A 13,504-nucleotide genomic window follows, 5' to 3' on the forward strand; every position below is an offset into this window, starting at 1 on the left:
CCTGTGGGGAGGGAAGACTGGAGAATTGCTGGGATTTGTGAACGACAAGCTCTGGAATCAGGAAGAGACTCCATCTGTCACAGGGAAAAACATGCAGGTGAGAGATGGAGGACACCTGAGGCTCTTTGGCTGCCAGAGTTGAGTGCACAGGGCACTGCGTCAGCACATGCATGTGCATACATGATGCATATAACACCTCACACACCGTATGCACGGCACAAGAAAACACACCAGGATTTCAGTTTAAGGGTACATTATATGAATATATCTTCTTCCCTGATGCTAGAGATATACATGTATATAAATATCTTCATATATATGTGTGTGTGTGTGTCTTATTTTGAGGTTTTGCCACCACAGATCACACTGTGATGAATATCCTTGCTCACATATCTTTGACAACATGTCTTCTTTTCTTAGAATAGATTCATGGGAGCAAAATTGCCAGGGTGAAAGGTATGAACTTTCTAGAGGCTTTTGACAAATGTTGCCAAATTCCTTTCCAGACGGTTCATACCAAGTTGCCCTCCAGGTAGGACATGAGAGCATCTCTGTCATAATTGTGTCACTAGTAATTTGTGTCACTGGTACCTGACACAACAGTGACCCGGAAGTGTTCGTGGTTAGCTCTGCTAGCAATAGTGAGTGTTATTTTAGCCAATTTGGTAGGCTGGATTTATCTCACATGTGAATTTACATTTATTACCTACTGCCTATTGAAACTGAATTTTAAAAAGTTTATTAGTTACCTGTATTCCTTCTGTGAACTCATCTGTTTTTTCATTCCCCATTTTTCTATTAGGCATTTGTGTGTGGGTTTAAAAAATTGATGTGCAAGAGCCCTTTTTATATTATCTTGATCACATATGTTCCAAATGTCTCCCTAAGACAGTTCCAATATCTGGCCCCTGCTCTGCTTTATGAGAGCCACACTAGAATGTGAGAAAACCAAGCAAAGGAAGACTGCAATTGGGGAAGATAAGAAACCCCGGGGGTGGGAGGAAGTTAGGACAAATTCACAATGAATCACAGGTTAAGGGAGCTGCGTCCAAGGAAAGAAAGTGGGTTCTATAAGCCCCCCATGGGTGCAGGTATGTTTTGTGCATGGATAACCTCATGTTTCAAATCATACCTAGAGTCAGTCCATTGAGAGCTGTTGGAGAGGTGGCAGGAAGAAGCTAGCAATTGTCCCATGCCTTCAACGATGACCTACTATGTGCTAATGCTGGCCCACGTATTACTTCATTTAGTAGTTGTCATAATGGAACAGGGCAGATCTCACCATCCATGTTTTATTTTATTATTACTTTTTTTTTTGAGGTAGAGTCTCACTCTAGTCCAGGTTGACCTGGAATTCACTATGTAGTCTCAGGCTGGCCTCAAACTCATGGTGATCCTCCTACCTCTGCCTCCTGAATTTCACTATGTAGTCTCAGGCTGACCTCGAACTCACGGCAATCCTCCTCCTTCTGCCTCCCGAGTGCTGGGATTAAAGATGTGCGCCACCATGCCTAGCTCATCGTCCATGTTTTAAAATGAAGGAATTGGAGCCCAGTGGCTCCATGATCATGCAGGACCTCACTCCCAGGAGAAAGAAGGGTCATAAATTAGACTTGTATACACAAGTTCTGTTCTAATGCTCAGGCCCTTTATTCCATCAGTGGGAAATTTGAGGGTGTCTTGTCACTACAGGTTCATTTGTGCTTGCAGGTCCCCTAATCCAAGCCATGGTGTTTTTCTACATATATGCACCACCGCGGTATATTTAAATAGGAATTGTATTAAGGCAGGCGACTATGTTCATTTGGTGACAAGGTGTGGTGCTTCTGGTTGCTCTAAGGGCAAGGTTGGCTATAACAGTCTCTTGCCTTGAGTTTCAAGGGGGGAGGTGGGAGGGGGGAGCTTCCCGGGCCCCACTCTCTTTTTCCTCCTGTCACTGCTGGGGGGGGGGGGCAGAGTTAGCAGAGCTGCATAGTTTGGGTCTTTGGATGCAAGCAGAGGACGGAGACTTGGAGAGGAAGGCTCCACTAACCGAGCGCTTTGAAAGAGAGCAGACAGGCGTTTTGATGTTATTTCTTTCACATGAACAGATCTTGCAGATACAATTGCCCTGGGTCACAGGGGAGAAGTTCTCTGTGGGAGGTGAGCAGTCTGCCACCCATGGGCATCCAGCCTCCCCTCCTGATGGGTGCGTGGGCACCGTGGCCAGGTGGGACCTCCCCTGAGCTGTTTCACCACCTTCCTCCCGCCCCCCACCATCGCTGTGTCCACTCAAAACCGTGTACAGTCATGCTCTGGCATAATGGGAGAGCAAAACAAAAGATCAACTCTACCTCCCTCCACCCCCAGCCTTTCAGAGAAAATAAACCCAGATCAAAGAGTTTACTTTTCAAACCTTGTGAGTGTATCATTCAAAGGTAATTCTCCATCAGACAAAAGCACAAGCGTCTGAAAGTCAAGATGAACTCACCAGGTCATAGCACAAGCCAGCCCGCCTCCCAGACCCCCATGGCGCAGGCCCACAAGCCTCACCTGCTCCCGGGAGAGCTGGCGATGTTGCCTGTCGCTGTGAGTTCTGTCTGCTTTTCTCCTTAGGCACCCTCAGGCTGTGTGTTTCCGGGCCGACCGTCAATCTCCCCGGCTTTGGCTTCCTCTTCTTTGATAACACCGTCGGTTCGTGTACCTCTGCAAGGAGCAAGAGCTTTTCAGTCATTAAGGTTCTTGTCAGGAAAACATGGTCTGTATAACGAATGATGAAAGGACCCAGCCGTGGAGGTGTAGGAGGAGTTAAGAGAATGGAGCCAATGGGGCTGGAGAGATGGCTCTGTGGTTAAGGCACTTGCTTGCAAGGCCCGAGGACCCATGTGCGACCCTCCAGATCCCACATAAGCCAGACACACAAGGCGACTCAAGGTGCAAGGTCGCACATGCACACGAGGTGGCACACGCATCTGGAGTTTGATTGCAATGGCTGGAGGTCCTGGTGTGCCCATTCTCTCTCTCTCTCATAATAAAAAATTCCAAAAAAAAAAAAAAAGGTGCTTGTTTGCAAAGTCTGAAGGCCTGGGCTCAATCCCCTGTGCCCATATGAAGCCAGCTGCACAAAGTGGTGAGTGTGTTGAGAGTTTGTTTATAGTGGCATTAGCCCCGACGTGCTTATTCTCTCTCTCTCTGTCTCTTTCTCTCAAAATAAATAAATAAAGAGAATGGAACCAAGAGGTCAGAGAAGAGCTGGACTTGAAACCTGGTTCCACTCCTTTGTAGCCATTTGAGATTGGGCAAACATCTAAGCCTGTTTCCCCACCTGTTTCATGGAAATGCTACCACTGCTTCCCCAGGCTGTTCTCGAGGCTTCATGCGCACTGGTGATCTGGACGACGTGGGGGCTGTGAAGTATGTCCTTTTACTAAGAAGGTTTCCCCTCGTGGGCGTTGGTCACGCTGACCCAACGGCTCTCAGAACACACAGTAGCTCGGGCCTGCAAATGCTCGCCCAGGTCTGAATCACAACACGTTTCGAATACGTACTTATGCACTTGGTTGGTTATTAGCCACAAGCATGGCCCGTAGGGGCCCCGGCGTCTGGGGCTGTACCCCACTTTACCACACCCTACTCACAGCGGCGGGGTACAGTAGCTGCAGCGGCACCATGGGCTGAATTCCCAACGGACGCATTTTCATCACTCACATTTGGAGGTAGGTTGTTAATTGGTATGCATAATGTCGAGTTTCTTCACGTGTATTCAGTGTCAGTGTGCGTGAACGTGAGGAAAGTTCCAGTATTTTCCATGCATCTCTACAAGTTCTTGGGTTCATACGGCGGTTAAATCGCCAACATCTGCACTTAATCCCCCAAGAGAATTTTCCTGGCTCATGCCCTTGTCAGAAGTTTCACAAGTAGATGCAGCCAGCAGCACGGGGTAAGGCTGGGACGGGTCCCTGACTGGTGTGTGAGAACACAGCCTTTCCTGGCACAGGGGCCAGCTGCATCTATGCTCCTGAGTGTAGGCTGTGGTTGTGTGAATGGTTTCCATCCATACTCAGGAAAGGGACGGAAGTTCTCTTTGGCATCTTGTGAACCCTAGTTTAATGCAATGACTAGGCCTATTCACTCTGACAGGCCCCCAGCAGGGAAAGACAGTGGAGTCTATGCGTCAAGATGGGGGGATCATGCTCCCCAGAGGACGGGTTTTTCTCTAGAAAGTGGCATTGTGTCAGCTTAGTACAAGTTGGTAGATCCCCAAGAGGTTGGGGTTGTAGTCAGAGAGGGAATAAAAGGTCCCTGGACATGAGGATGCATTGTTCGGGGGGCTGTCGGGTGGTGATGAGACATGATTTCACTGACAGCAGTGAGAGAGGCAGGGCGTGAGAGAGGATTGGGTGGGCGCTTCTGTAAGCGATCCCCCCACAGCAGAGACAGAAGGAAAGCATTTCCTGAGCACTTCTTGGAAGCAGGGGCTTCCCCTCATCCCTCTCCTCAGCCCTTAGAGCTCAACAACTGCTTTTCACGTTTGGCTAACAAGAAACCAAGGACAGGGCTGGCTTGGGGCCCAGGCAAGTCTAGTGAGTTAGGGCGTGATCCAGAGGTCCAGGCTAGAAGGGGTGCACTTTACCAGTGGGATGTTCATGTTCCCCCCACACCCCGGGAAGTAGGACTTCTCACCGACCATCATGCTACCCCGTTCTTGTTACCTCCACATCCCCACGGTGTCTCTCTTCCCAGCCTGCTCCAGCCAGTAGACCTGTCAGGTTCTGGTTTTATGTACAAGTCTGTGTTGACTCTGTCTTTTCCAGAGCCTTTGCTTCCCAGTTTTGAGTAGCCTTCAACATTTAAATACTCAAAAATTGCTTAAAGTGTACTTTTGTTTCTCTTTTCAAGTGGATTTAGACTCTTTAAGGACAAAGACCACCCATCTCTTAGCCAGCCTGCGTGTTGCCTCGCACCGCCAGGCAGCGCTAGTGATGACCGCCTAGAATGATCGGCAGGGCTTGAGAAGATGCTTTCAACCCAAATTATGGGGAAGTCCACAATTCTAATTACATCTTATTAGACAAAGCACCCAAAGTGACTTAAGATAAAAAGATACTTTTTTTCTTGTTTTTGGTTTTTCGAGGTAAGGTCTCACTCTCGTCCAGGCTGACCTGGAATTCACTATGTAGTTTCAGGGTGGCCTCGAACTCATGGTGATCCTCCTTCCTCTGCCTCCTGAGTGCTGAAATTAAAGGTGTGAGCCACCACACCCGGCCTTTTAAAAAGATGCTTTTGTTGTTCAAAAGGCCACTTTCTCCATTCAAAGCATCAAAAGTACTCTTAAATGATTTCCAAAACTATTACCACGTCTCCTCTAATCAAGTTCTTAGCAAACGAGGTAATCCCCACTGTTGGTACGGTTTGGATCTCTTGGTCTTGGCAGGTGGAACCTTGGTTTCTACAGCTGTAAGATGGCAATATTCTTGCCTAGTTATTGTAAAGTTTAGCAATAATATACATAAATGGCCTGACTCAGTATCTGGTGGTTATTAGCTGCTGAGAATGATACCTACTTCTATCTTAAAGCAAACTAACACTACTAGTGATGGGAAGTCTGAAGTGACCCCCCAAAGGAATGGCGTTTGACCAGCAGCTCATCGGTAGGAAGCCTTCACAAGTAAGAATAATTACTGAGCAGCTTTGATTCCCATGTAGTTCTTTTATTTAAAAATTTTTATTTATTTATTTGACAGAGAGAGGGAGGGAGAGAGAGAGAAAGGGGGAGAATGGGTGTGCCAGGGCCTCCAACAACTGCAAACATACTCCAGATATGTGCGCTCCTTTGTGCATCAGGTTATCATGGGTCCTGGGGAATTGAACCTGGGTCCTTTGGCTTTGCAGGCAAACACCTTAGCTCCTAAGCCATTCCTCCAGCCCCTGTGCAGTTCTTGATTCTCTCTCCCCAAGCCTTCTCCTATCAAAATCCAAATGACAAACAGCAACTTTTCTATTATAATTTATTCAACAAATACCTGCGTGTCTTTGTTTTGTAATGGTTTGCAAAGATGAGTAAGACATCTTGGTCACGACCTTAAAGAGGATGATCTAATATGACTGCCGTGTGGCCTTCTTCTCTGTGATACCCCTTAGACTCTGGGGAAAGCAAACTCTTGTGAAATGTATTTTTCTTTTCCAGATGTACTCACAGTCACAAAGGAGGTGACCTCAACTGCTTAGTTTGTGTGTGTGTCATGGATTTAAGAGTTTCAGATACTATATGTACAAAGTTCTTGAGCCCCTCATCCACACGAAGGGTGAGCAAAATTTCAGACCTCTGGGGCTTATCTGAGAAGGGAACTCACCATGGCATGGCACATTTGTTAATCTTGCAGGAAACTAAAGTCGTAGCTCCACTGGGAGACAGGCAAGAAGCCACGTTTTGCTTCACAACTGTGGGGTGGGGTGGGGAACGGTGAGGTGTTGCTTCTTAGGTCATTCATTACCCCATTGTCAGTGGATTGCAGAAAGTTTGTGGTTTTCTCTGAACAATGTACACTTCGTCCAGTGTGTGAGAAAGGCAATGCCTCCAGGAGGCCACACACCGAAAGGCATCTATCTCAGTTGTTTTAAAATGTATTTCATTTTTATTTATTATTATTATTGTTATTTTGGTTTTTTTCAAGGTAGGGTTTCACTTTAGCCCCAGGCTGACCTGAAATTCACTATGGAGTCTCAGTGTGGCCTTGTACTCACACGGCAATCCTCCTACCTCTGCCTCCTGAGTGCCAGGATTCAAGGCGTGTGCCACCACGCCCAGCTCATTTTTCTTTTATTCATTTGAGGGGGGGGGTGTAGATATATATATAGAGAGAATGGATGCTTCAGGGCATTTAGCCACTGCAAACAAACTCCAGAAGCATGTGCCACCTTGTGCATCTGGCTTATGTGGGTCCTGGGGAGTCAAACCTGGATCCTTTGACTTTGTAGGCAAGTGCCTTATCCGCTAAGCCATCTCTGTAGCCCCTCAGTTCGTTTAATAATGCTTAGAAATAATAATTGGTGAACAGAATACTCAGAAAGGAAAAATGTAAAAAAGTCTCATATTTATGCATGGCCCTGACAACTGAGAACCAAGTCCATCCACGGCCAGTGTTAGTTCCTTGTACTTGATAATTGTTCAAGTTTCTCATATCACTTGGCATGCACACAGTTCTTGATAGACAAATAAAAAGGAAGAAGAAAGAAAAAGAAAGAAGAAAATACAATTCCTGAACCTTTATCCCTCCCCAATACTTTCTTGACTGGAATCCCTGGTGCCTGAGAGATGCCAAGACTCCATCCAGGAGATGGGTCTTTGGAGAGCTGGTTGCTCTTTTTGGATCACGGGAAGAATCACAGCTTAACTACAACGAGCCAGTGTTCCCCGGGCATCGTGGGCAGCTTTCCATGTAGCACAAATCACAGGTTGCATCAATTCGCCCATGTGAGTGTGCTGGAAATGTCTGTTGTCTCACATATCCAGAGGAGATCTTAATTAAAGCCTAATCATGTACCATAAATATGTTTTATTTTGGAACGCAGGAGGTGGGATTTTCGATGCTTAGGAACTGCACGGCCTAATAAGTGGGCAGGCAAGGGAGCTCAACATCCGCTGAGCCCTGCGGCTAGTCCCTTCCTCAGCGTGGAGCTGGATGGGTTTTCAGTTCCCGTGGGCGCTGACAGGTTCGGGACCACCTGCTCGGTGTCGCCCTGGGGGTGGCCTGGGTCTGTGCTCATCCACGTGGCCAAGGGCGTCATCGGACCCAGGAGAGCCTGCTGGCTTGCTGGTGGTGATGCCCAAAGAGGGCAGACACGGGAGGTAAGAAATCACGAGAGTCTCCGGAGGTGACGGGGTTTATTGGTCACGCTCTCCTGGCACGCAGTGGTCTTGCCGCCCTGCCCTCGGCCCCCGCGCCCCTCTCGGGCGCTTCGCCAGGGGCCAACTTACCACACGAGGTAAATCCTGCTGGGCCGCCTGGGGCCCGGCAGGCACAGCATGGGGGTCTCTGTTGGAGCCGGTTGGGAGAAGGGCAAGTAGCAGAGGGCCGTTGGCGACCCGGGCACGGAGCAGGGGGTGGCGAGACCCGAAGGGGGGCTGGCGGGCGGCGGGGAGGCGCCGGGGGGCGTGGGGGGGCCCGGGGCTCCCGGGGAGGCAGGTGGCACCATTGGCAGGAGGAGGCAGCAGAAATTGGTATTGGGCTGCGGGGCGGGGGGGAGCGCAAAGACGGAGCAGCAAGGGGAATATTCAACACAGGACAGGGGCTGCTCGCTGCTGTCACCTGCACGAGAGAAAGAGAGCAATCAGGACGCAGCACTCGTGGGGAAAGGACGTTAAAAAAGCCTGTGCATGCACCAAAACCCAAAAGCTGCTCGCTGCAGGCGGGAGTGGGGTCTCTGGGGGTCCTGGGCGTAAGTGGATCTGGCTCCTGTCCTGGGGACGCTTTGCTTAGCTCTGACTCAACAGAACTAAACAGCATTATGTTCAAACCCCTGTCCAGGCGGCAGTTTTGAGCGGCGCTGGCAGATGCAGGGAAGGGCCAGCCCAGCAAGCCCCCATCTCCGACAGCCAGTCTGACGAGCTGTTCCGCCGGCACCAGATGGCGACCTGCGGGGTCTCCCCGTCCTGCGCCGCCCCCCGTAGCAGGCTGTGTTCATGCCCTGATGTGGCCTTTCTCTCTGCTGAGGAAGGGAAGCTTAGGAAAGGAATAAGATGCACAGAGAACCCGGTTTGATCGTGGGCACAGAGAAGAACCGAGGGGGCGAGGTGAGGGGACAGGCAGGTGGACCAGAGCAGGGTGGGAGTGGAATTAGTGACTTGTTCACTAAGCTCACACTCCAACTGCCAACCTCGCTGCAGGCCGAGACCCTGTGCCTCACGGCGACTCCCTCACGCCTGCCGCTAGCTGGCTCCATCAGGTCACCTTGAATCAACTGCTCATTTTCTCAGGACTTGTTTCCTCACCTGCAAAATGAGACAGGTGTCTCCTGCTTCCTCTAGCCTGGCTCCTCAAGCATGGGTTCTAGACCAGTCCTATAAACATCACCTAGGACCTTCTTAGAAACACAGAGGGTTTTTTTTAAATTTACTTTAGAGAAACAAAGAGAGAGAGAGAGAGAGAGAGAGAGAGAGAGAGAGAGAGAGGCAGATAGAGAATGGGTGCACCAGGGCCTCTAGCCACTGCAAACGATCTCCAGATGCATGTGCCCCCTTGTGCATCTGGCTTATGTGGGTCCTGTGGAACTGAACCGGAGCCCTTGGGCTTCGCAGGCAAGTGCTTTAACTGCTAAGGCATCTCTCTAGTCCAGAAACACACAGTTTTAAGCCCACCCAGACTTGTATTTTATCAAGGTATTTCCTGTGAATATTAAGCAAGACTAGGAGAAGGCTGCCTGAATCTCTGTGATGAGGCTCACCTGTACAGTCTGCTCAAAACAGTTCTGCAGTCCCCTTAATTGGATTCCAAAGACTAATGGTTCCCAGGGCCTTCTGTAAAGTCCTTAAGTCATTGGGGGTATGCCATCAAAAGGGGTTGTGGGGACTGAAGGGATGGTTTGGTAGTTAAAGTACTTGCCTGCAAAACCAAAGGACCCAAGTTTAGTTTCTCAGGATCCACATAGGCCAGATGCACAGGGGGGCGCACACATCTGGAGTTCATTTGCAGCAGCTGGCGGCCCCGGTGCTCCCATTCTCTTGCATGTGTTCTCGCTCTCTTTCTCTCTCTCTGCCCCCTCTTTCTGCCTCTTTCTCTCTTAAATAAGTTTTTTGTTTATTTATTTGAGAGCGACAGAGAGAAAGAGGCAGAGAGAGAGAATGGGCATGCCAGGCCCTCCAGCCACTTCAGACAAATTCCAGACACATGCGCCCCTTTGTGCATCTGGCTAAAGTGGGTCCTGGGGAATTAAGCCTTGAACCGGGGTCCTTAGGCTTCACAGGCAAGTGCTTAACCACTAAGCCATCTCTCCAGACCTCAAATAAATAAAATTTTTAAAAGGGATGGCAGGACCCTGGTCCCTTCCTTTTTTGCTTCCTAGCCATAAAGTGAGCAGGGTTGCCCCAACATGCCCTCCAACCATAATGGGCGACTTCACCACAGGCCACACAAGTAATGGGTCCATAGGATCTTAGGCTGTAACCTCCAAAACTATGAGCCAAAATAAACTTTGTCCTTTGAAGTCAATTATCTCAGGCACTTTGTTATGATTTTATGATGCTCACTAACATGAAAACTCCAGGTGGTCAGGTATGGGAAGAAGCAACTGATCTTCAGTGAAGAATCTCTCTGGTGAGTCTTTGTTTTCAAGGTGGGGTCTCACTCTAGCCCAGGCTGACCTGGAATTCACTATGGAGTCTCAGGGTGGCCTCGAACTCACAGCGATCCTCCTACCTCTGCCTCCCATGTATTGGGATTAAAGGCGTGTGCCACCACACCTGGCTGGTGAGTCTTATTATCAGAGAACTTTGAGAAATGCTGCAGCTACAATCACTTCTAATTCTAAAATGAATGATTAACATTGTCAGCCATCCAATTGAAAACCATTACCTACAGTATAGGAGGGTCTTAGTCCAATAATGGCTCCAGAGTGTCCTACTACATAGTATTCAAGAAAATAGCACCCACTCTTTCCTTCCTAAATGTCACCTAGGACAATTCCTATGTCTCAGACCATTTCCCTCTGTACATAGTTGTCTTTTCTACTTTGTTTGACTATCCTCATCTGCAAGGTCCCTTCACCGCTCTTCTCCTTAACTCCACCCTCTCTCAGAGAGGGTGAACTTGAAGATTCAAACACCTCTTGTTTCCTGATACCCTTGGATTCCTACTAGAAGTGAACAGCGGGCAGACCTGGGCCCTCAGGGGCTACTTTCACTTTCTACCCAGCTGGCTAGGCTGCACCTCGAAGGCCGCACCGTAGAATAGGTCCTGCTCTTAGTGCTCCCTCAGCCTCAAGGGCAACCTCCATTGGCCTACTCTTCTTGGATAAAGCTCTGAGTTCTCCTTGATTTGTCCTTGCCTGATCCCAGCATCCAAATCACCACGGTCTGTCAGGTGTCCTCAGACATCCTGCATGCCCGTCTTCTCATTACTCTTGCTCCAAGTGAAGCCCTTCTTTCTTTTTAAAAATTTTCTTTGTTTTTATTTATTTGAGAGCAACAGAGAGAGAAAGAGGGAGGGAGGGAGGAAGGGGGAGAGAGACAGAGAGAGAGAGAGAGAGAGAGGGAGAGAATGGGCACACCTGGGTCTCTAGCCACTACAAATGAACTCCAGATACGTGCACCCCCTTGTGCATCTGGCTAACGTGGCTCCTGGGTAATCGAGCCTTGAACCTGGGTCCTTAGGCTTTGCAGGCAAGCGCTTAACCGCTAAGCGATCTCTCCAGCCCCAGAAGTCCTTTTTATTGGTTTTGTTTTGTAGGTAGGGTCTCACTCTAGCTCAGGCTGACCTGGAATTCACTATGTACTCACAGGGTAGCCTTGAACTCTCAGCAATCCTCCTACTGCTACCTCCTGAGAGTTGGAACTAAAGGCATGTGCCATCATTCCCAGTTTTTTTTTTAATTTTTATAATTCTTTTTATGAGAAAGAGAGAGAGAGAGAGAGAGAGAGAGAATTGGCGTGCCAGGGCCTCCAGCCACTGCAATCGAACTTCAGATGTGTGCGCCCCCTTGTGTGCACGTGCGACCTTGTGCGCTTGCGTCACCTTGCCCACCTGGCTTACGTGGGCTGTGGAGAGTCAAACACTGGTCCTTAGGTTTTGCAGGCAAGTGCCTTACCTGCTAAGCCATCTCTCCAGCCTTCAAGCCCTTCTTATTTCTCCCTGGGTTCACAGCAACTGCGAATCACCTGGCCTCTTGTGGACATGTGGCTGGCCTCACTTTCCTGGCTGGTCCTTCCTCTGTGCTGTAGCTGGAGTCAGTGTGAAGCATGCCAGTCTGGCCGTATCACTTCCCTGCACAGATCCCTTTGATGAGTGACGCCCCTTCGCCTTCAGTAGACATGAAAGGCCCTTGGGGATATGGTCTTGGTCTACCAGTACTACTTCACCTTCATCGTCTCAAACTCACATGTGCCTGTGGACACCCCCGAGGTATTATCAAGTGCACAGTTGGAGTAGGAAGTCAAGGCTGAGGCTTCAGACTGTTTTTTTTCTTTCTGAAGTTGGGTTTCACTCTAGCTCAGGCTGACCTGGAATTAACTCTATAGTCTCAGGGTGGCCTTGAACTCATGGCGATCCTCCTACCTCTGCCTCCCCAGTGCTGGGATTAAAAGCGTGCGCCACCACGCCCGTCTCAGACTCTGTTTTTAAGAAACTGTCTGGTGACACCTCTGCTGGTGTCATATAAGGCCCTGGAAACAGTTTGTAGCTGCCCAGTGTCTTGTCTATTTCCTCTTGATCTCTGCACACTCAACATCTCCTGCTGGGCACATCTTTCTTGCTCTCTGCACCTGGCTAAACCCCTGTGCCTCAGAATTTTCCCCTTGCTCACCCCTCCCACAGACGTATCGTGTCCAGGGTGCACATTTTACTGTCTGCTGTCCTGGCTGCCCCTCCAGGGCAGGTCCTGCCAGCGTTGTTTCTGTGACCCAGGGTCCGGCAGGGAGGCATGCAGGGGAGGGCTGAGTGAATGAGCAACGGAGGAAATAACACTTCACCTTGCATGCTACACCCTGAGATGGGGTGTGGGGAGCACTTGAATAACTTCCCCATAAATTACTGAGTAAATGGATGACTTCATTTAGAGCCTTTTTGTAACTAGGTTACCATGCCGCTCGCATCTCTCAAACTCAAGTTTCGCTGGCCAAGCAGTTTTCTTAAGGAGCTGCCAGCCCTGGAACACGACGCTGTGCTGGGATCCAGCTTCGTGAGCAGATGAAGCACTGGGCGGGGCGGTTGGGGGATGGGTCAACTGCCCCCGAGGCCCAGCTGACACCCAGGGTCTCAGTCCTCCTCTCCACCTGGAAAAGTACATCACACTGCACCTCTGCTTTACTGATGAGGAAGCTGAGTTCAGACGAGCTGTCAGCTTGCATTTATAGCACTATAAAGCCGCAGAGCCAGGACTTCATGTTCAAGGGTCCATGACACCCCTGAGTCTGTCTGTCTCAGGAACATTAGCAATAATGGACTGAGAATTGTGATTTCCTATATAAAACTGGGAGTATTCATATATATATATATATATATATAATTTTTTTTCCTAACTTGGGCAGACAGCTTGGAAAGTTGTTGGACGTCAGCTGGACTTGCCGGGAAACCCATTAATCTTGGCCTTTTGGAGAAAATCTTCAATAGAATTTATTTGCAAGGCAAATTATAAAGATTTAGGTAGGATATGCCCTCAAATTCCTCTTCCACACTGCTCTTTAAGTAAATACTTCCTAATCCAAGAGAGACCACAGTTATTTTTGATTTTTATCTTTTAAAAACCTGAATTCATTGCTTTTGCTTAACTTTACAAGAACACGTCTTCAAGATAAGCCACGGTACAAGAGGAT

General features: G+C 48.9%; 1 protein-coding gene across 2 annotated transcripts in view; it reads right to left on the reverse strand.

Annotated features, from left to right (window-relative positions):
* The window catches only part of Marchf10 (membrane associated ring-CH-type finger 10), a 123,559-nt gene that overhangs the window by 46,526 nt on the left and 63,529 nt on the right, over nt 1-13,504 (reverse strand). The window contains exon 5 of one of the 2 annotated variants that reach the window (XM_045159072.1): nt 2,533-2,685. In XM_045159072.1, the coding sequence (XP_045015007.1) occupies nt 2,533-2,685 (153 nt within the window). Of the gene's footprint in view, nt 1-2,532; nt 2,686-7,570; nt 8,289-13,504 lie in introns of those variants that run through there. The other variant, XM_045159073.1, reaches the window with a different exon arrangement.

Source organism: Jaculus jaculus, chromosome 9, assembly GCF_020740685.1.
Source record: "Jaculus jaculus isolate mJacJac1 chromosome 9, mJacJac1.mat.Y.cur, whole genome shotgun sequence".
NCBI classification, from domain to species: domain Eukaryota; kingdom Metazoa; phylum Chordata; class Mammalia; order Rodentia; family Dipodidae; genus Jaculus; species Jaculus jaculus.